Source organism: Grampus griseus, assembly GCF_964374135.1.
Source record: "Grampus griseus genome assembly, chromosome: 6".
NCBI classification, from domain to species: domain Eukaryota; kingdom Metazoa; phylum Chordata; class Mammalia; order Artiodactyla; family Delphinidae; genus Grampus; species Grampus griseus.
In genome coordinates this window covers 71,771,467-71,791,428 of record NC_139000.1, presented here as the reverse complement: position 1 = coordinate 71,791,428, position 19,962 = coordinate 71,771,467, and the positions used below count along the sequence as shown (strand labels likewise).

Below are 19,962 nucleotides of genomic sequence, written 5' to 3'. Positions count from 1 at the left end.
GTCTCTCGTACACAGATGCGCGTGCTCATTTTCAGAGCATTTGAATGTCATTAAATACTTCTAGCGTTACAAGTACGTAAACATCATTTAATGTTTGATTCTGAGAGTGGAGAATTTGCCGCATGGTTCTTCTGGGGCTCATTCATTTACAATGGGTATTTCATAGTATAGAGTTTAGGACTTGAATTTTATGATCCAAGATGGTTGTGAATCCTTAGATTATAGAGGTTGCTTTTACAATACAATAAAAGTTTGTCACATTTTTATAAACTTCTAGCAACACTCCTGACCCACCCTCCCTAGTATCTGGATACTTGAACTTTCTAGTCAGGGTCTGAATAAATGGGAATTTGCTCTTATCATAAAGGACTCTTACACATAGCATGTTGAAAATATTTAAAGAAAAAAAATTTACTGTGTGCTACCTTAATGTATAAACCTTTTGACCTATAAACTGTATTTTGTCCCAAAGCTGTGGGAAAGTAGTGTGTGCATACTGTTGCCCAAAGGCTTAGTATGTCTCTGTTCTGCTCAGATTTGCAAAAATGGGTTAATAAGTACTTGTCACCAACTTGCAGGGTTTTCCTTAGTGTTCTTCTTCATTAACCAGTGTTCTTGGGGGAATTGTGAAATATGCATTGTCTGCAAACTCCTCTGAAGCACAAAGTCAAATGAACTGTGAAGGTGAGGGCTAAAAACACCTCTCTCACCTTTGTACTTTGTTCTTTGAGTATTAAAGAACATTGATCTGCCAAGTGACAAAGGGGATACTATTTGGCGGTTTAATTACAGCCAGTGAATGTTATTGATGCTATCAATCAGTGAGACCCAGGGAAAGGGCATGGTGCCAGACCATTCTGTGCTCCCAACAGTGTAATTAAATACCGTAGAACTGGATTCTCAAGGTAAAGTGAGGTCATCTGAAGCAGGGGAACACTTTGTCTTGCAACAAAGGTAAAGGTGGTTATCTCCTCCTTGCTTCCCCTCTTTACATTTCTGGAGGAGTTCTATGAATGGCAATGAATGATATACAGTCTCTTCTTTGTGTACAGTTAAGGTTGTTGGTGTTTTCCTTAAAAACCCTCTCTCGTAAAATCTTCACAACTGTCATACAAAAGGCTTTAGGAGTACAGTAATTACTTTCTGTTAAAGCTGTTTGGGGGAATATATAGCTCAGGTGTCTAATAGATATTTGGAGAATCAGAGATTGTCTTTGAATGAGACTATTAGTCCCGCAAATCAGCTCATTTAAAAAAGCTTTCCCCATGATTATTCTCTAATGTCTAATCATGTTGAGAGAAAAATATCTTGGTAGGTTTGAAGTTATAAAACATTCAGTAATATTTCAGGGGTTATTCCTTTTAAATTATCTATTGAACACTTTTCATAGTTGTATAACTTAGGTCAGGTCTACAAAATATATGTAGGTAAAACTTTCTTTGGCTCTGGGGAAGGCTTTTAATAACATTTCTATTATCCTTTTGCTGTATGTTTTATACACACACACACACACACGTATCTGTTATGCAAATCTCCATCTAGGCCTATTTGAGAGGTAAGAAATGCCATAGCTAATCCAAAATGTTTTCTGTTACTGCCTCTTTTTTTTTTTTAATCGATGTATAGCTTATGATGATCAAGTCTTATTTACCAAAGACAGTCTACCCTTGAAAGAGATTTTGGTTTCCTAATTTTTTTTTTTTTTGAGAGTATAAGTGCATACACACACACACCAGATCCCCGACAAATGGGTCAAAACAAGCCCTAAAACAATAATAAATCTTGGCTATTGTAGTATACTTGTAATACAGGTATGGATTGCAGACTGTTTATATTTCTAACAGGTGTTTGAAGGGGGATTGTTGAAATAAACTATCTTCTCCTTTGTTTAAAAGAGGAAGATCATTAGAAAATTTCCTTCAGAAGTTTGAGGAATAATTTTTTAACATACATTAAAGGTTTAGTAAAAGAGTCTCATCCTATTACAGCCTTATTACATTATATGGAACTATAACAAGACCAGTGGGTCAGTCTCCAAGTTTGTAGGGAAGGTCATGTGCTTTAAAAGTTATTATGTTCATTATACATGTGCTTTTCCCCCCTGCTTCTCCCCCACCCTAAAGGCAAAGATATCAATCATAATATTAAAAAATAATTAATCGCAAATTATTGTAAGACTGTACAGTCATGGTTATACAGTCTTGGATAGGGAACACCTATGAGTAACTAATTAATTCTGGAGGCATTTTGAGTGGTTAGTATGTACCAGCCAGCTTTGCTAAATGTTGGAACAGTGCTAAAATGTGACAAGATGTAGTCTTGTCCTTGATGTCATTGTGTAGCAGGGGAGACAGCACTTGCTTTATGTGACCATTATTTGGATGTATGGTAAGTGAATGCAGAGTGCAATGGAAAAGGATATGTCACCAGCTGTTGAGAGGCCTCTGTAATGGTTTCAGAGATGATAGGGTTTTACAAAATAGGATTTATCAGGGAGAGAAAGAAGAAAGATATTGCACATGAAGGAATGTCTCATCCAAAGACACAGAGGCCTTTATGTGACATGTACTTTTTTGGAGGACACTTGCATCTAAAAACTGTAAGTGTGCTTGTTCTATCAAGTAATAACCTTCTACAAAAATGATTGGTAGAAAAATTTGATCCATCCTAGCCCCATATTTTACATTTATCCTTTTTAAGTGGAGACCTAATTTATAAGAGGAACTATAGGAATGAATTTGGGGCAGATTAATTCATTTGTTCATAGACACATATCTGCCTTGTTTTGAAAAGATCCACTGTGACCTTTGAGACTCATTTAAGATATTTACAGATGGTACCAAGAAGAAATTTCTCTGTGGAGTATTTAGTGTACACACAGAGATAGGATCATTATAATTTCATTACAGTATGTATAAGTAGGTCAGAGAAGACTCAGATATCTGAGGTAACATTACAGTGAAGCAGTTTTTTTCTTCTAGTTATAGAACAAAAGGAAACTTATTGTAGATGGTATTCAAATTAACTTTTTTTTTAATTGCCACACTGATTTTTTTTTTTGTTGTTGTTGTTTTTTTGTTTTTTTGTTTTTTGTTTTTTCGGTACGCGGGCCTCCCACTGCTGTGGCCTCTCCCGTTGCGGAGCACAGGCTCCGGACGCGCAGGCCCAGCGGCCATGGCCCACGGGCCCAGCCGCTCCGCGGCATGCGGGATCCTCCCGGACCGGGGCACGAACCCGCGTCTCCTGCATCGGCAGGCGGACCCCAACCACTGCGCCACCAGGGAAGCCCTTTTTTTTTTTGCGGGCCTCTCACTGTTGCGGCCTCTCCCGTTGCGGAGCGCAGGCTCAGTGGCCATGGCTCACGGGCCCAGCTACTCCACGGCATGTGGGATCTTCCCGGACCGGGGCACGAACCCGTGTCCCCTGCATTGGCAGGCGGACTCTCAACTGCTGCGCCACCAGGGAAGCCCGCCACACTGATTTTTGACTATTCTCCTCACCTAGCTTATGATGGAAAAACTATCTCAGTATTGTATATGTATATGACAAACGCATATACATTTCTGTAACCTGTTACTCCCCTGCTTATAAAAGCTTCACCTTGACGTTTAGGGCTCTACCATTACTATTCCAGTGTTGTCACTGTCCTATAGAAATTTTTATCCTGTCACATCTGGGTTCTTTACTCTTGAAGATGCAAGTCTGACTCTTACCTCCTGCCTTGCTTGGGTCATCCCTGCCTATACTGCCTTATACCACCATCATTACTTACCAAGTTTTATTTGGCCAACAAAGCACTTATTTTTCGCTGCACGTTACCTTTCTCTCCTATTCGGTGGTCTGCTCTCTGAGGGCAGGCATCTTCATCTTCAGAGCACGTCATAGAAAACTTATGCTTTTGTCTGTAATTTCTGAATGAGGAAGTTTCTATTTATTGTTCACAAGAAAGAGTGGGAGACCTGCTCTATGTACTCAAAGATGGGAAAATTCACAATTTAAGTGAAATTAAAAGTGAAACTGTGGCTTCCTGTTAGGTGTTAGGATTCAGTGAAGATACGGGCAAATGATGGGTGTATAAGGGACCTACTGGCTTTTTTTTTCTTTTCTACAATAAATGAAGATTTAGCTGTTATTTTTTTACGTGAGATTTTCTACATAATGCACATGAGCCTGTGTTGTTGTCTATCATCTGTGTCTCTTCCGTATATTCTTTCTCTCTCAAACCTTAGATGGAGTATGTGAAAGTCCTAGAATGTGTAACCTACCAAAATTGGCCTGTTGAGAACCTTTTTCTTTTTCCACACGTTACCAACCAGTAAAAAAAAAAAAACTAATTAGCTTTTATTCTAAACAGCTCCAGTTTACTTATATCACATGTAGCGTGTAGTCCCTTCTTTAGGTTTAACTTTGTAACTCAGCTATTTAATCTGTTGACAGTGCCTTAGACACGCTAGATGCTCAAATATTACATAAATTATATTTTAACTTTATTTTGGGGGGTAAAGTTGTGACAGGTATCCTGATAGTATGGTTTTTGTTGGAGATTGCGTCTGATGAAGTTTCAGAATCTTGAAAGAACCCTTAAGAGCTTTTACTGCAGAATAGCTTTCTAAGAATTGGGTGAGTACGGCTATTTTTCTATAAGCCAATTTAACTTGTATTGTTTCCAGTGAAGCACAAAAAGCCAGATTGTTTGGACAAGCATCACACCTTCTAGTCATCTTGTCTGAGAGGTACTTTAGAAATAGCCCCTGCAGGAGGCCGTGGAATAGATTCACTCAGCAGGTATTGGAGTGCTTACTTGGTAGATGGGGCTATCCATACATACACACATATAGGCAGCCCTCGGGTTCACATCTGCAGATATGGAGGGCTGACTCTCTTTGTTGTACTACACTGTTCTATATGAGGACCTTGAGCATCTGTGGATTTTGGTACCCACAGGGGCTCTTTGGATACTGAGGGATGACTGTATGTATAAGAATAAGTTTCAACCCTTTAGGAGCTTAAAGCCTAATACTGTAAAAGCGTTGTAAGTGAATTGCAGTGCTCCCAGTTACTTGGGGGCAGCAGGGAGGCTCTGAGGCAGTCTGCTGCTCTGCTAGTGTTGGAGAAGCCCAAGCACATCTGGGTATTGAGTCCTAAGTACTGAAATTTCCCTTCTCTAAATCTCTCTAACGTCCTCAGAGTATATTTAGTGAAAGTGTCTAAAATGAAAAATTTACAATTCTCCCTGCTAGTGTAGGATTCTTAGTGTTTTTTCATAGTGTGAATTCACATTGAGTCATTAGGCCCTGGTTTCTTGGTGACTCTTGTAACCATCCCATATTCAGAAACATTCATGTAACCCTAATCTAACTTGATGTTAGGCTCTATTTCATGAAGTCCATTTATTGTGTCTACTACTGTCTACCAAAAAAGTATCCTGTTTCTCATTCTGCATTTCACATTAAGCTCTAAGAGACCTCTGAGAGGGAGTGAAGAAGTAGGAGGATTTGATATGTGGCAGTTTCTTTGGAGAAATTGTTGGCTTTTCTTATCAGCCCATTTAAAGATGCTAGATGGGAATTCCCTGGCAGTCCAGTGGTTAGGACTCCACACTTTTACTGCCGAGGGCCTGGGTTCGATCCCTCCGGTTGGGGAACTAAGATCCCACAAGTGGCACGGTGCAGCCAAAAAAAAAAAGATACTGGATGTTGACCCTGTGTATGACAGTAGGATGGTCTTTCCATCATGCTTTGTTTCAGCCAGGCTCAGGCTTTCCAACCTACTCATCTGCTCTTCTCTTAAAAAATACTTGTTTTGTAATATTGTAATTACAAATTTTATTGTAATGAGAGTTTTGATAATAACTGCAATAGATTTGGAAGAAGCTTTACTTAATCTTTGAACTGTTTTTCTGTTAAAGTACATACATCTTCCTTGTGCCAAACCTCAGAGATACTGGTAATATTTGAGTTTTTTTCTTCCATAAATTGGGGCCTCTGATAATAATAACCAATTAATACCCTGGTTATGAGGATCAATTGAATTAATAAATGTAACATACCCAGGACAGTACCTGGCACATGGTAAGCACTTAATAAATACTAGGAGCTATCATCATCTGTATTGTTACATAATTTTATATATGTGAAATCATTATATTATGATGAAAACATTATTATTGTTCTCCAGCTCTATGCTCTTAGTTTTATCATTCTGTTTAATCATTGTAAAATCACTGTGAGGTAAGGACTATCATTAACATCAAATTACAAATAAAAAAATACCCGCTTCAAAGGACCTAAGGAAATTATTCCCAAGTTATATAACTGGTGACAAAGCCAAGACCTGAACTTAGTTCTGTGAGACTTCGTGCCCTATGATCTTACTCCCTTGTAACTTTGGAGAGTTCTAGTGCAAGCACCAGTTTCAGGCCACTAGTTCAAAATATGATCTCTTGTGGCCCGAATTTCACCAGTAATGGTGCATTCTCTTTTGCCGTAAGTTTTTTGACCTAGTACTAAAGTAACTCGTGTTTGCCTCAATTCCAGCCTATTCATTATTCATGTTACTTGACGTTTCTAAAGATTATGTGGCCAAAGAAAGAGGCTCATTTCTCACTTTAGATATTAAAAGTAAGGGAATCTGCTTTCTTAACCACTATTGAAAACAACTTAATATAGACAAAGCAGGAATGGATTCTTCGGTGGTTACAGCTGAAACTCCCATCTATTTTTTTTTTTCCATGCCACTTTACTGAAATCACTTTCTAAAATTTTAATGAGCTAAGTGAAGGTATGGGATTGGAAATGGAATACGGAACACTTTAATTGACGGATTCCTGCTTAGACCTTGGAATGACTAATCCACCACCACTGCAGTAGTGGATATGATTTAACCACACACTGCATTCAGATGTCATATCCACTACCATCGCTCTACTTGTGTTTTATTTTTTGGTAAATTCTTTGCGTGCAAAGATCTTGAGGAATTTGGAAGGTATTTGTGGCCTCTCCAAGTTGCATTTCAAGAATATCTTTACCATGGACTTCCTGTTTGCTTTTACCAGCATGAGAGTCCTTGCCGAACCAACTGTGTACTACAGCCAAAGCAGAAGCAACAATAAAAGGACAGATACCTGCCAACTATGATAGTTTAATAAAAAATAAAGATGCCTGTCATGACAACCTATTTGGACCCTCATTTAATTGATGCACATGGATGAAACTGTTTTGGGTAACATTTAATAAACTCTGCTTAAGGTAATTTTTCAGAGGGTGTTTAAGATGTGTGAAAAGGGAAATCTAATCTGTCAAGTCCTCCGTTTATGATTAGTTGTGTCATACAGATTTCACAACCAGCATACTTTTGTTTTCCTATGGCTCTTTAGTAGTTTTAGTATTGTTTTTAACAGTGTCATATATGATCACTTATTCTTAGCTTCACCTTTAAGTTGGATATAAGAATCACCTGCCTTGAATTTTATTTAATGATGTTGCACTAAAACTTGGAAATGATGTGAAACTGGGAAAGTCCCTCTGGTGTAAAACATCCAGTTGCTGTTTTCCCTTTATCTTAAATGGTACGTGATTCTTTTAAAAAAAGAAGGTAAAGCGTGTTAGCCTCAGGATTCTTTTTTTGGCCACGAAGTGCACTGCATGAGATCTTAGTTCCCTGACCAGGGATCGAATCCACGCCCCCTGCTGTGGAAGTGCGGATTCTTAACCACTGGACTGCTAGGGAAGTTCCAGTCTCAGGATTCTTAGTTTGATTTATTTTTTTCTCTTCAACTCCCCTCACCCCTATTAGATTTTTCTCAAATATCTCATAAATCTCCTAAATAATTCTCAGGCACTACTAGTAGGAGAAATACAGTAACTGTCCTAAGGGAAAGACTCATTTGATGTATTTCAGATTTCCTTATGTATAAGAAAACATTTGGCAAAATTAAGGTTCTTTCCTTCTCGCATATCTTTTCTAGTATCTCCTTATAAATGTCTGATCATTTCTCTAGAAATTTGCATCGTTTCAGACTGTGTGTTGCAGCCAGTGGTGTAATGGAAAACCCCTTGACAAAGAGTCAAGACTCTGGTATTCTACACCCAACTCTTTTGCTCTGTGTCTTTGGACAAGTATGAAGTTTCCCTTTTTTTCTAAATACAAAGAGTTTGGACTAAATGATATCTGTATTTTTGCTCCAAAATTACGACACCCCCCACCCCTGCAACATATAACTGTGTTTAAGGTTTTATTGCCTCTTGAGATTTGAATCCCCAGTTTACAAAATGAGACTTCATTTTTTTTTTTTAATGTTTAGTGGAATCTACAGTCAAGTATATTCAGAAGGTACCATCACATAGGATTTTTGGTATATTAGCAGATTGTGGCCTCTCCTAACTTTCTAGACAAGATTTCAAAAATAAAATCTCCTCAATAAGTGTGTGATGATAAATCATCCTCATTACAATATATGTTTGGTAGGTACTAGGGTGAACAAAGAGGATAAAGACAAGGTTTCATATTTCAAGCAGTTAAGCCACTCACAAGACACAGTAACAGATGAGTACATCTTCGTTTCTTCAGTATTTAAGAGAACAAGGCATACAATGCAGTGTGGGCACAGGTAAGGGGTACCCAGCTCAGACTAGAGTGGAGAGGATGGATGAGAGTTGACTTTAGAAACTAGGTGATGCCCAAGCAGAGTCTGAAGTGACGAAAATTTAGATGACTGGAAAGAGCAGCTTACACTAACACAGGGAAGTGAGAGCAGGAAGCTTTGGGAAACTACTGAAGGTTGTATGTGTTTATATAGAGAAGCTAGTCAGTACCCTGAGTATAATGGACTAAGAAACTTGAAATTAATCTTAAAGCATTAGGGAGTCCCTGAGAGATTTTAAGCACAGAATAACCCAATCAAATGTATTTTGTGGTATCTCTGAACTTCTCATTTGAATCAAGACAATCTTGATATAGACTGAAAGCATTCAACCAACCCAGTCTCAGTAAAATTTGAGGTTCCGTGTGTGTTTTCCATGGATGCAGTATTCTGTATTCTTGGAATACCTCTTAAAGGCAACTGCTCTAATCTACAGTACCTTTACTAAGTCTTCCTGTTAGGTATGATTATTCCTTTTATCTCCAGCACCTTTGCTAGAGGGAATCTTTAATTTCTTATGGACTTACTTCTGTATGCTTTGTTCTCTCAAGTCTACTCATTTGCAGCCCTCTGTGAAACATGCTTGTCCTCTGCAAAACCTAGTCTTGGACGGATATGTGTATGTCTTGGTGTGTGTTTGAGACCTGTTTCTGGTAGGGTTTTGCGTTTAGAAGTAGATCAAAGGACATTGCTTCCTTTTGGTGGGTTTTGAGGTCTGTGGCCTGAATTGTGGTTAGAGGTCACATCTTTCTGTGTGTTTCTGAGCTCTCTTGGAGGGTCCAATATAGCTCCCTGCCTGTAAAGCCTTGATGCTTTCACAAGACCTTTGCTACTGCCTGCCAGAGCTGGAGCTAATTTTTATTTAGCGATAGTATCATTTTCCTCAGTCCCATCAAGACTCCGTTTTTTGATATGAGCAGCAATTAACTCTCAGTTTAAATAGGCATAACTATGACCTTGTCCACTTCTTTCAGCTGAAGAGATTGAATGGAGCTTTTCAAAAAAAAAGTCTGAAGTGGCAAGTATCTAATTTTCAGGTTTAATGTTTGTAGTCCTGGGTCAGTAATTGACAAGTGATAGAAGTTGTTCAATGGTGATCTTGCCAGTGGGAGATTTTTCAGATGTCCTTAGTTTAATAAAGAAGAGATTGCTTTGTTCATTTATAGTCCTTATCACTTTAATCTGTTGGTATTAATGTTCACTGTCACTGATCATTGATGAAGCAGAGAGAATTGAGAGCAGTTGTATTTTTGGACAAAAGCATTTAGATGGACTGCTGATAAAGTGATGTGCAGGGATTTTAAACTTTACTATGTACATGAAGTACCAATTCTTTCCATAAGATATTTTCATTTCTTTTAGTTCTGTGTATTTTGATTAACTTGTGTTTTGATAGCCCATTCTTAGTATATGTGTTACTTGTCCTTGAAGGTTTAATGTATAATTAGTTTTAGTTGCTGATGAAGAAATGAGGTTTTAATTGCAAGGAACATACTGTGTCTCAAACTATTCCATTTTCAAGACCTAATTACTTTGATAACTCTGTTTTTATCTCTGTTTTGTCCAGTCTGATCTCATTTGTGCAGAACAGTTTGAGAAGCCATTGGCTAGAGCATTTATTTGTCTGGTACTTCCGATTGTCTCCCATCCTTTTCCCTTCAAGTAATCTCAGCACTGCTTGTCTTTGTTTATTATATCACTTGTAGGGTTGTGAGGAATTCCAGAATAAACCTGAGTTTTAAATTGCTATCTTTGGAGTAGATTGGTATTCAGTGTTGTACTTTCTGTATCATCTTTAAATATTTAAATTGAAGACTCTCTGGCTGCCTCTTAAATTAGATCCTTCACTTAGTAGTTTTGATATTTCATAACCTTGCTCCTCAGGCATTAAATATTTACCTGTTTAAATGGCAGTGAAAATGTAAAATCCAAACCTATCTATTAATCCAGTGAATGTAGATTGGAGAACAGCTCTCACTTGGTGAAAGAAGAAGCTATTTTGACCCCACTGGAACATATGCTGGAGGTTCATTGTATCAAAGTGTTTCTTTTTTTTTTTTTAAACATCTTTATTGGGGTATAATTGCTTTACAATGATCTGTTAGTCTCTGCTGTATAACAAAGTGAATCAGCTATATGTAGACATATCCCCATATCCCCTCCCTCTTGTGCCTCCCTCCTACCCTCCCTATCCCACCCCTCTAGGTGGTCACAAAGCACTGAGCTGATCTCCCTGTGCTATGCGACTGCTTCCCACTAGCTATCTATTTTACATTTGGTAGTGTATATATGTCCATGCCACTCTCTCACTTTGTCACAGCTTACCCTTCCCCCTCCCCATGTCTTCAAGTCCATTCTCTACGTCTGGGTCTTTATTCCTGTCCAGCCCCTAGGTTCATCAGAACCATTTATTTTTTTTTAGATTCCATATATATGTGTTAGCATACAGTATTTGTTCTTCTCTCTCTGACTTACTTCACTCTGTATGACAAACCCTGGGTCCATCCACCTCACTACAAGTAACTCAATTTTATCGAAGTATTTCTACTAAAGAAGTTGCCATAAAACAAGACCATGTCTTGGGTCTTCTCCATAGGGTTTTATTTTAGTCTTGAAGAACCACAAAGATAGACTTAACACTTTGAGGTTTCAGGTAGCGCAAGAGTAGTTCTCTAGGTAAGTATTAAAGCCAGGCACCAGTTTGAGCTCCAGACCCACAGAAAAATCAGAGTCAAGAATTGCTGATAATTGCCAGATAGAAAATTTGGTCTGGAAACTGATTTGAATCTCCAAAGTAAAATACAAGTCCATATCCTATTGCAAGTCTTCTGCCTACTTTGGTCTAAGTATGTTTTCTATTTATAATCCTTTGAGGTAGAAGAAGAGGAAGAAATACTTTCCGTTTCCTGGAAGGGAGGATGTTGCTGACAGTGATATCCTTGATGGGGCGGGGGGCTGCTTTAATTCCAAGAAACAATAAACGTATAGAGGGGAGACATAGCACATTGATCTGGGAGGAGAGAAGTTGCCCTTCCTTCATCTTTATTTCCTGGAAGTGGGCAAGGGGGAGTGGTGGTACGATGCTCATTTAATGGAATTCTAAATCTTAGAAAGTAATAAAACTAATTTCAGAATTCTTATTATGATGTGTAGTTTTTCCAGTTAATTGCAATTAGTGGCCACTCATCGTTTCTTGGGAAAAGTTGCTTTAAAAAATATTAATGGGAAAATAAAATAACTTGACTTAACTGTAATTTTTGGTGCCATCCTATTCTACTGTCTGTCCTCAGTTTCACTGTGTGTGTGTGCTTAAGAAACAATCAAGATTAATTTAATTTTTCAAACTCTCAGAACAAGTGCACTGATGAGCTAGTTACTGTAATGTGGTACTGTGGCATGAAAACCGGACAAAGGAGACAAGGACGTGGGTTCAGAAGATCAGAATTTTAAGCCAGAGTTCAACACTTGTGTATAACCTTAGGAATTTTACTTACCTTGTCTATATCTGTTTCCTCAGCTATAAAATACGAATGTGTGCCTTCACAGGGTTGTGGTGAGGCACAAACAAAATACTGTATCTGAAAATGCTTTGCAAATGATGAAGTCCCATAAGCCCCTAATTGTAAGTTAAATGGAAATATTGTTACCACCATGAGCTTCTATACAATCAATCACCCTGCCTGTGGTGATAGGAACCAGTTCTTTGACAAAGTTACTGAAAAACAATATTTTGAGAAGGTTTGTTATTGGTTCTTGGAGCCCTTTGAATGTAGCTGTGTTCTAAAAATGTACCTGGGATTTGTTTTAATCAGGTGTCTTACCTTACATACAGACACATAAATGATTGTTATGAAGGAAGAAGTTTATACTTAACAGATCTCTAGAAACAGCAGGCACAACGTTCCATGCAAGGCCACATGGGCAAGCACCAGGGATGGCTAGGAGGCAGAGGGGAGAGGGCAGAGCATGGCTCAGAGCTTTTGTTGTGTCCTAGTGGAAAGCTAAGGACAAGGCAGGACAGGTACACTGAGTAGGTTTGGCGTTGGGTAGTTTGAGTAGTTTTGGAGGGCTCTGGTCTATAGGGGTGGTTCCTGATTGTAAGTTACCTGGCCCTAAGCTGATTTAGAGCAGGAGGAATATTAGCTTGATGTGAGGATTTGATAAAGGAGTTGGGGGTGTGGTCTCTGGATTGACTGGTTTGTGTATCAGAGGTACCTCACGGGGGGGGGGGGGTCACTTACTATCTCTAGAATTAGCTATTCCTGGGAGGGGCAGTCTCTCCAGGATCAAGGCCACAAATGCCAGAGCATCGAGAATACAGAAAATAAGAAAATATAGTCAATACAGGTTGGGAATTAAAGAAGCAATGTGAACTGAAGACCAGACACTGAAAGAAAAAAAAAAATGCAGATAACATAACTGACCCAAGTATGTTTTCAAAGCTTTTACATAAGCACTAAATATAAACCCGTTTTCCTAAATATATTTTAGGATAACTTTTAAAACACTCCACCCACACTCCTCTGAAATGCACAAAGCAGTGAATGTCACTGCGTGAGTAAATTATTCTGGAACACAGTAAGGGACTCAGGTTGCTCTCAACTGTAATGGTTGAGGTCTTTACCTACATTCTCAGATGCATGTAGAGGTAAATATAGTGTAGTCACCTAAGTTTTTAGGCTCTGTGCTAATAGCAGTTTAGGTGGATTAGAGATTATTTTATTATTCCTATTAACCATACAAAGAAGGTAAAATTTGTTCAAATTCAAGAGCCCTTAATGAATTAAACCTGGTTTTGAGCCCAGGCATATTGGTTAGAGAGGTGTCACCTTTGCTTGAGCTTGTGTTGAGGCTGCCTGCTTCATCAGTCATTGGAAGTAAACCTCCTAACTCTGAGCATGTGTAGGTGCCTATTCTGTTGCCCATGGGAAGTGGCTCTTTATAAGGGGAACACTTCAGTCACACAATCTGGAGCAGACTAACAGCTGACTTGGTGAGAGCTCCCTGCCACTGAAATAAAGCCTTAGAGTCCTAGATTCTAAGAGTGTCTGAGTGGTGGGATTTTTAGCTTACCCAGGTAATGAAGGATTGTATTTTAGAAAAGAAATTGGATGTTCGTGTATTCACATCACTGAATGCACATATAGTTAATTTGCTTTGTTTTTATCAGTTTTTAGCAGTCCCAAGATTAGACGCCATTTGAATTATTTTGAGCACTTGGGAAATTTCTTTCATTTCTTAATTTTCACTTATATTTAAGTTCCCAAATCTTCATTGTTCTTAAGTATTTAGGCATAAAGAAAAAAGGAGTAGTATGTGAATAGTTATCTATCTTTTCTCCACCACTATTCCAAATTACCTGTGTCTGTAGTATAAGACAGTGCTAATGTGACTTCCAAATACAGCTTTTGGAACAGCAGGTATAGTTTCACTTGTTATTGAGCAAACTTGTTGAATAAAGGGTAAGAGTATTAAATGTTAACACTGTGGGGATTGGGGTGAAAGAGAGCAAGACCTTTATAAAACCTGTCTTTTTTTCTGGAAAGAAAAAAATAGTGATAACACAGAGAACTGTGGACATAATTGAAATCATGGAGAAAATATTTGGTGTTTCATACCAAATATCAAAAACTGTTTAACTTGAAAAGGTATTTTTTTAATTTTGTTTTGCAGTAAGCAGTGAGTCAGATTAAAGGTGGATACTAATGGCTACAATGAACAGGCAGAAGTTATCTTGTCATGGTACTCCACCAAATCAAGCCCAGGAGTAGACTCATTGGCCATTTTTATGAATGGTCTGGCAGATGGGGTATACTGTGAAGGTCCTGTCCTAGTAGTCAGTTCAGAAGAGCTTACAGTTAAACTAAAGGAAATGAGGTCAAAATAGCACATGAGACTCAGCACTAACTTAAAATTGGCAGAGATAGGTTATAGGCACAGAGCTATTGGTCACAGTTTGGGCAAGATCTAGATGACGTGATGAACTCTCCTTGAATGCCGTGTGCCTTGCAAACTGTTGTGGACCTACGGGATCAATGGGGTACTATCCTGGCTTTACTCAGCAGATATTCTAGCACGTGTGATGTGCTAAGATACAGTGATAAGAGAGACAGATACAGCTCCTTTCCTCCTGGAGTTCATGTAAAGAGTGTTGATGATAAATACACATGGACTTGTTGTGTCTTCCATCCTGGTAGAAATTTGGACACTATATCGCAAAGATGGGAAGCTTTTTGAAAGGGTACCTAAAATGGCAGATAAAGTCAATAAACCAATAGACAGACTTAAGACCTTTTGAAAATCAAGATTAAAGAGATTTGTGGACAAGAAGACAGTAGGCAAAGGATAACGGGAGGTACAGTTCATTCATGCTTCAACTTCTTGCAATTTAAGGACGATAGCTATTTTCGAATAAATCAAAAGGAAGTACTTATAATAAATTCTTCAGAAACTTTGTACCATCACCCCCAACCCCCGAGATGGGAGACGTGCAAAAACAGTTCACACAGATGTGTCAGGTGAATTTAGAATCTTTAAGCTTGGTCTTCTGATTGAGCCTAAATTCCTAGTTTAGGGGGATTTCCCCCCTCAAGGATAACTTATTACCATGAGTAGTACTCTGCTATGTGCACCACTGGTCTGTTTTGAACACTTACAAAGCTAGGGGTAAATACTGTCTTCTCTCCATGCAAGGGAATGGCGTTTCTCATTTGTCGAGAATTTCTCCAGAAATGAAACAGTTCACTCTGGACTTGCTTGCACTTCAGTGTTTGTTGTGTACTTCTAATGCAGAAGCTGCTAACTAACTTGAGGCAGTTTTTGCGTTTGAGAAGGGAGGTCACTGAGTGTGCATATACGTTTCATTGCTCTCTTCCAGGTTTCCTATGCTCGCCCAAGTTCAGCTTCTATCAGAGATGCAAATTTGTACGTCAGTGGACTTCCGAAAACAATGACACAGAAGGAGTTGGAACAACTTTTTTCACAATACGGACGCATTATTACTTCTCGTATTCTGGTTGACCAGGTCACTGGTAAGTAGGCAGCTGCTCTGGACAATCTTTTCTGCTTTCCGACTGGCAGATGGTGAAATATTCTGCCTTCCCATACAGAAGTCTTACCTGTGGAACACATCAAAGGTATATGTGGGACAGAAAATGCAGTTTTCTGCTGGGACTGTTCATAGATATGCATGGATAAGAATAGATTGTGGAGTGTAGTGAGCAAGCTTGAGTCATTTCCTCTGCAGACGTGCAGGTTTGGAGTCTGTTTTGTGGCTTGTAATAAATTTATAAGTATAATTATTACATGTAAGTTATTACAAATTAATCTTCATTTCCAAGCCGCTGCATGGAAAAAGCTCCCATCCTCCTTATAAAGTACTAATAAACAATCTTATTTTTGTGAAAAACATAGTTTAGTGCAGCTAATTCTCCAGGAGCGGATTACACTACATCTACCCTGGTAATTGCTGTTAAGGCTATTTTTCAGGTCCATGCTGTGTTGTATAGGCATGTGTAAGAGTTTAAAATTTTGAATGTTAAAAATTTATTTTAGCCCTTATATTACTTTTAACCAAACCAAAATAAGAAGACTAATATGTTTATTAAAAATTTTGTATGTAAGGGAGCTAGCTCTTCTGCTAAAGCTTTGAGTTAAAGAAAAACTAGCAATATAGATTTGATTATGGATCTTAAAAATAAGGCACCGGCATATTTTTCTATTGTAAAAGCAATATTCTTTTTAAAACATAAGGAAATTAGGGAAACATGGTAAGGAGGGGGAAAAATAACCTATAATGCCATATACTTAAGCAGTCACATTAAGATTTTGTGAGTAGTCTTTTTTTGGGGGGTGGGGTTTCTTTGTTTTTTAAGAAAATAGGTTTTTCTTTTTTCTGTGTGTTTCTTCTTTCTCCCCTCCTTCACTCTCCCTATTCTCTTTCTCTCTCCTTTCCCCTCTCTCTCTCTCATAATTATTGTACCTGTGGAGATAGTTGTACATTGCAATGTGTGATTTTTAAAGAAACAATGGACCACAGAGTAAAATTAGGCCAAGTTTTTAATTCTTCAAGTGACGATCAATTTAGTTGATCTGAATTTGATCAGAAGCAGCCTATGTTATGCCCCTCTGTGCTGTTAGTTTACCTCTTACAGAGTCTGAATACCATACTTCTGAGTTCTGAGTAAAGTGATATCTACCATCATTCACATACTTGGGAGAATGGCCTGTAGGTTTTGCTGTATGGAGAAAATTTAGTCCAGTGAGGTATATACAAATGTGGTCTTTTCTTCTTAGCTGCATTTTGTAATTATCATACATTCTATCACAGTGTATTGTACAACACAGACTGCTAATGGGGTCATATAGAAATCCAGGCCTAGCAATCTAGATATATTTGTTTAGAGCAACAAAAATGGCCTGATATTTTGTTCATGTTTCTCATGCTTTTTCATTCATTCATTCTCAGTGAGGACTTGTGAATCAAAAGTAGATTTCTTTCACCTGTGATACAGAAAGCCCATCTCTTAACTGCAGGTCCATCCTGAGTATATAGGCTCACAGGTGGATTTATCTCACCACCTCCTGGTTTAGTCAGTGGTTCTCATGTGTGATTCTGCACCTGGAGCATCAGCATCCTCCTGGAACCTCCTTAGAAATGGAGCCCTCCTTTGGGCTCCACCCAAAACCTAATGAATGAAACTCTCAGAGTGGGCATTTTACCAAGCCCTTTGGGTTATACTGATGCATGCTCAGGTTTGAGGACCATAGGTTTAGATGACTCATCCTATATAGAGGCCATTTCGTTGCTTATCTAATGCTTTCCTTATGGAATAGTCAAGTCCTAGGGGTTATTCATTCTTAATAGATAACTGAAAGGATAGATTTGCTGTCATTTCACCATTTCATCTTTATACTTAAGACTTACAGAGTGAAATTATCCACTTTACCTAAAATGAAAAATCCTGCAATTTTGTTATTCAGCCATCAGGTGGTAATAATGTGCAGCAGGTATAGCTTAAATAGGAAGAGTGAAGTGATAGGGGCTGTCTGAAGTACGTGTATATGGAAAAAAGGCCTCATCTACCTTAGAGTAAAATTCTAAGCCATTCAACTTACACAGTATTAATTGTAAAGCAAGCAGACCTTTATCCTTTTTAAAGTTCCTATAAATCATAATGGTCTAGTGCATTTTCTTAGCCTATCTTTCTTAACAACCTCTCACTCTTTTCTTCAGTGACATACTCTGAATCATCTAGGCTTTTCTCACTGCTAGTCCCAAGCTGGTACTGCTACTACCAATTTGCTTGCCAAGAAAGTCTTTCCCTACAACTACTAATCTCATGATGGCCAGCTATGGCCACCCCAAATAGCCTGTTAAGCTAATTAAATGGAATGAGTTGGGTTTCCTGCTACCATTTCTCAAAAGCTGGACAGGTATTTGGCCATCCCTCTGCCTTCCCCCATTCTTGTCTCTCAGGGTGGGGAGAGCGGGAGCCAGGGAATGACATTCCGTAGTCAGAAGTAAATGCTGCCAAAGAAAGAGAGCTTTGAGGCTTTACTTCTATCTTATTTATTTTTAAACTCTACCTCCTCTTTCACCTCTTTTTCTCCATATAATATTATTTCTCTAATAAAGAACAGCCAGTTAAAAACAGTGGGGGAACTTCAGGGAACCAGAAAAGCCTCTTCAGACATTTTTCTTAAAGGGTCGGTTTCCTATATAATATGATTAAGTAGAATTATATTGTTTAAAAATGTAGCTGAAATATATTTTTCTACCACTGTGCATATATTTTTAGCATAGCTTTTTAGCATTTTTAACAAATGTCTGTTTCTGTTCTCCTTGTAACAAGAAAAAGAGCTACTGTGCCCATCATTTCTGAACTGTTTGTCCAGTAGCATAATTTGAAAAGTACAAGTCAGGCATACTGTTGAGTTTTTTAAAGAGTGTGAGTGCATGAGAGGGAGAGAAGAAGGTGGGGAAAGGAAACATGGATATGCTTGTGTGCTTTCTTCTTCTTCTTGGCTTATTGGTAGCATGTGGTAATGGACTTTAAAATGCGTTAATTTAATTTAATGCATTTCATGTATTTAAAAAAATACAAAATTGTAACGCTATACTGAATTGCTACTAAGTCAAGGTAAAACTTTTCTCCTCATGTGATTTTGTGGCAGATGTTATATGTGGGTGAAAACATGTTCTTGAGAAGGAAAAATTAATTTATCCTTTCTTCTCTCCCTCCTGTCTCCTTCCACTCCCTCTTTCCCAAATCCTTACCCACATCTACCATAGGCATATCAAGGGGTGTAGGGTTTATTCGATTTGACAAGCGGATTGAGGCAGAAGAAGCTATCAAAGGCCTAAATGGCCAGAAACCTCCTGGTGCCACAGAGCCAATCACTGTAAAGTTTGCTAATAATCCAAGCCAAAAAACAAATCAGGCCATCCTTTCCCAGCTGTACCAGTCTCCAAACAGAAGGTATCCAGGACCACTAGCTCAGCAGGCACAGCGTTTTAGGTAAGTCTGGTCTGGTTCTTATGCCCAGCTACTCAACTCAGAACTCTCAGGTTCATTGTCCAGTACTTTTACGGACAGGGTCTCCGGTTTGCTATTATTATTGTTATTTTCTTTCTTTTTCTTATGGGCACAGAGAAAACCTACTTGGGGAATAGGGTCTGTTGCAAATATCCAGGGTGGGGACAAAAGGACAATAACCTACAGCAGTGGTTCTCAACCAGGAGTAGTTTTGCCCCTCTGGGGGCATTGGCAGTGTCTGGAGACGTTTATGTGGGCACAGCTTGAGTGGGGGGTGCCACTAGCATCTAGTGGGAGAGGCTAGGGATGCTGCTAATCACCTTGCATGTACAGTTATAGCCCCCAACAGCAACAGATTATCTGGCCCCAAACAGCAGTAGTACTGAGGTTGAGAAACCCTGACCTACAGAATGCTGGGGGTCTTCTTAACTGTTTCCAGTGCTTTCAAATTACCCTTTTTAGTTTTTTTCTTGCTAAGATCTTATTCTTGTGTTTCTTTTTTTTTTTTTTTTTTGCGGTATGTGGGCCTCTCACTGTTGTGGCCTCTCCCGTTGCGGAGCACAGGCTCCGGATGCGCAGGCTCAGCGGCCATGGCTCACGGGCCCTGCCGCTCTGAGGCATGTGGGATCCTCCCGGACCGGGGCACAAACCCATGTCCCCTGCATTGGCAGGCAGACTCTCAACCACTGCGCCACCAGGGAAGCCCTTGTGTTTTAATTTTTAGGTCAAGCTCTTTCATTTACTTCGTTTTATAATATGTGCACCACTAAGGGTACCTAACTT

At 38.8% G+C, this 19,962-nt stretch overlaps 1 protein-coding gene across 7 annotated transcripts in view; it reads left to right on the top strand.

Annotated features, from left to right (window-relative positions):
- Nucleotides 1-19,962, top strand: part of ELAVL2 (ELAV like RNA binding protein 2) — a gene marked incomplete at both ends in the record, with an annotated part of 129,568 nt that overhangs the window by 102,085 nt on the left and 7,521 nt on the right. For all 7 annotated transcript variants that reach the window (XM_082657528.1, XM_082657532.1, XM_082657531.1 and 4 more), the window contains 2 exons: nucleotides 15,519-15,672; nucleotides 18,936-19,161. In XM_082657528.1, the coding sequence (XP_082513654.1) occupies nucleotides 15,519-15,672; nucleotides 18,936-19,161 (380 nt within the window). The remainder of the gene's footprint in view (nucleotides 1-15,518; nucleotides 15,673-18,935; nucleotides 19,162-19,962) is intronic.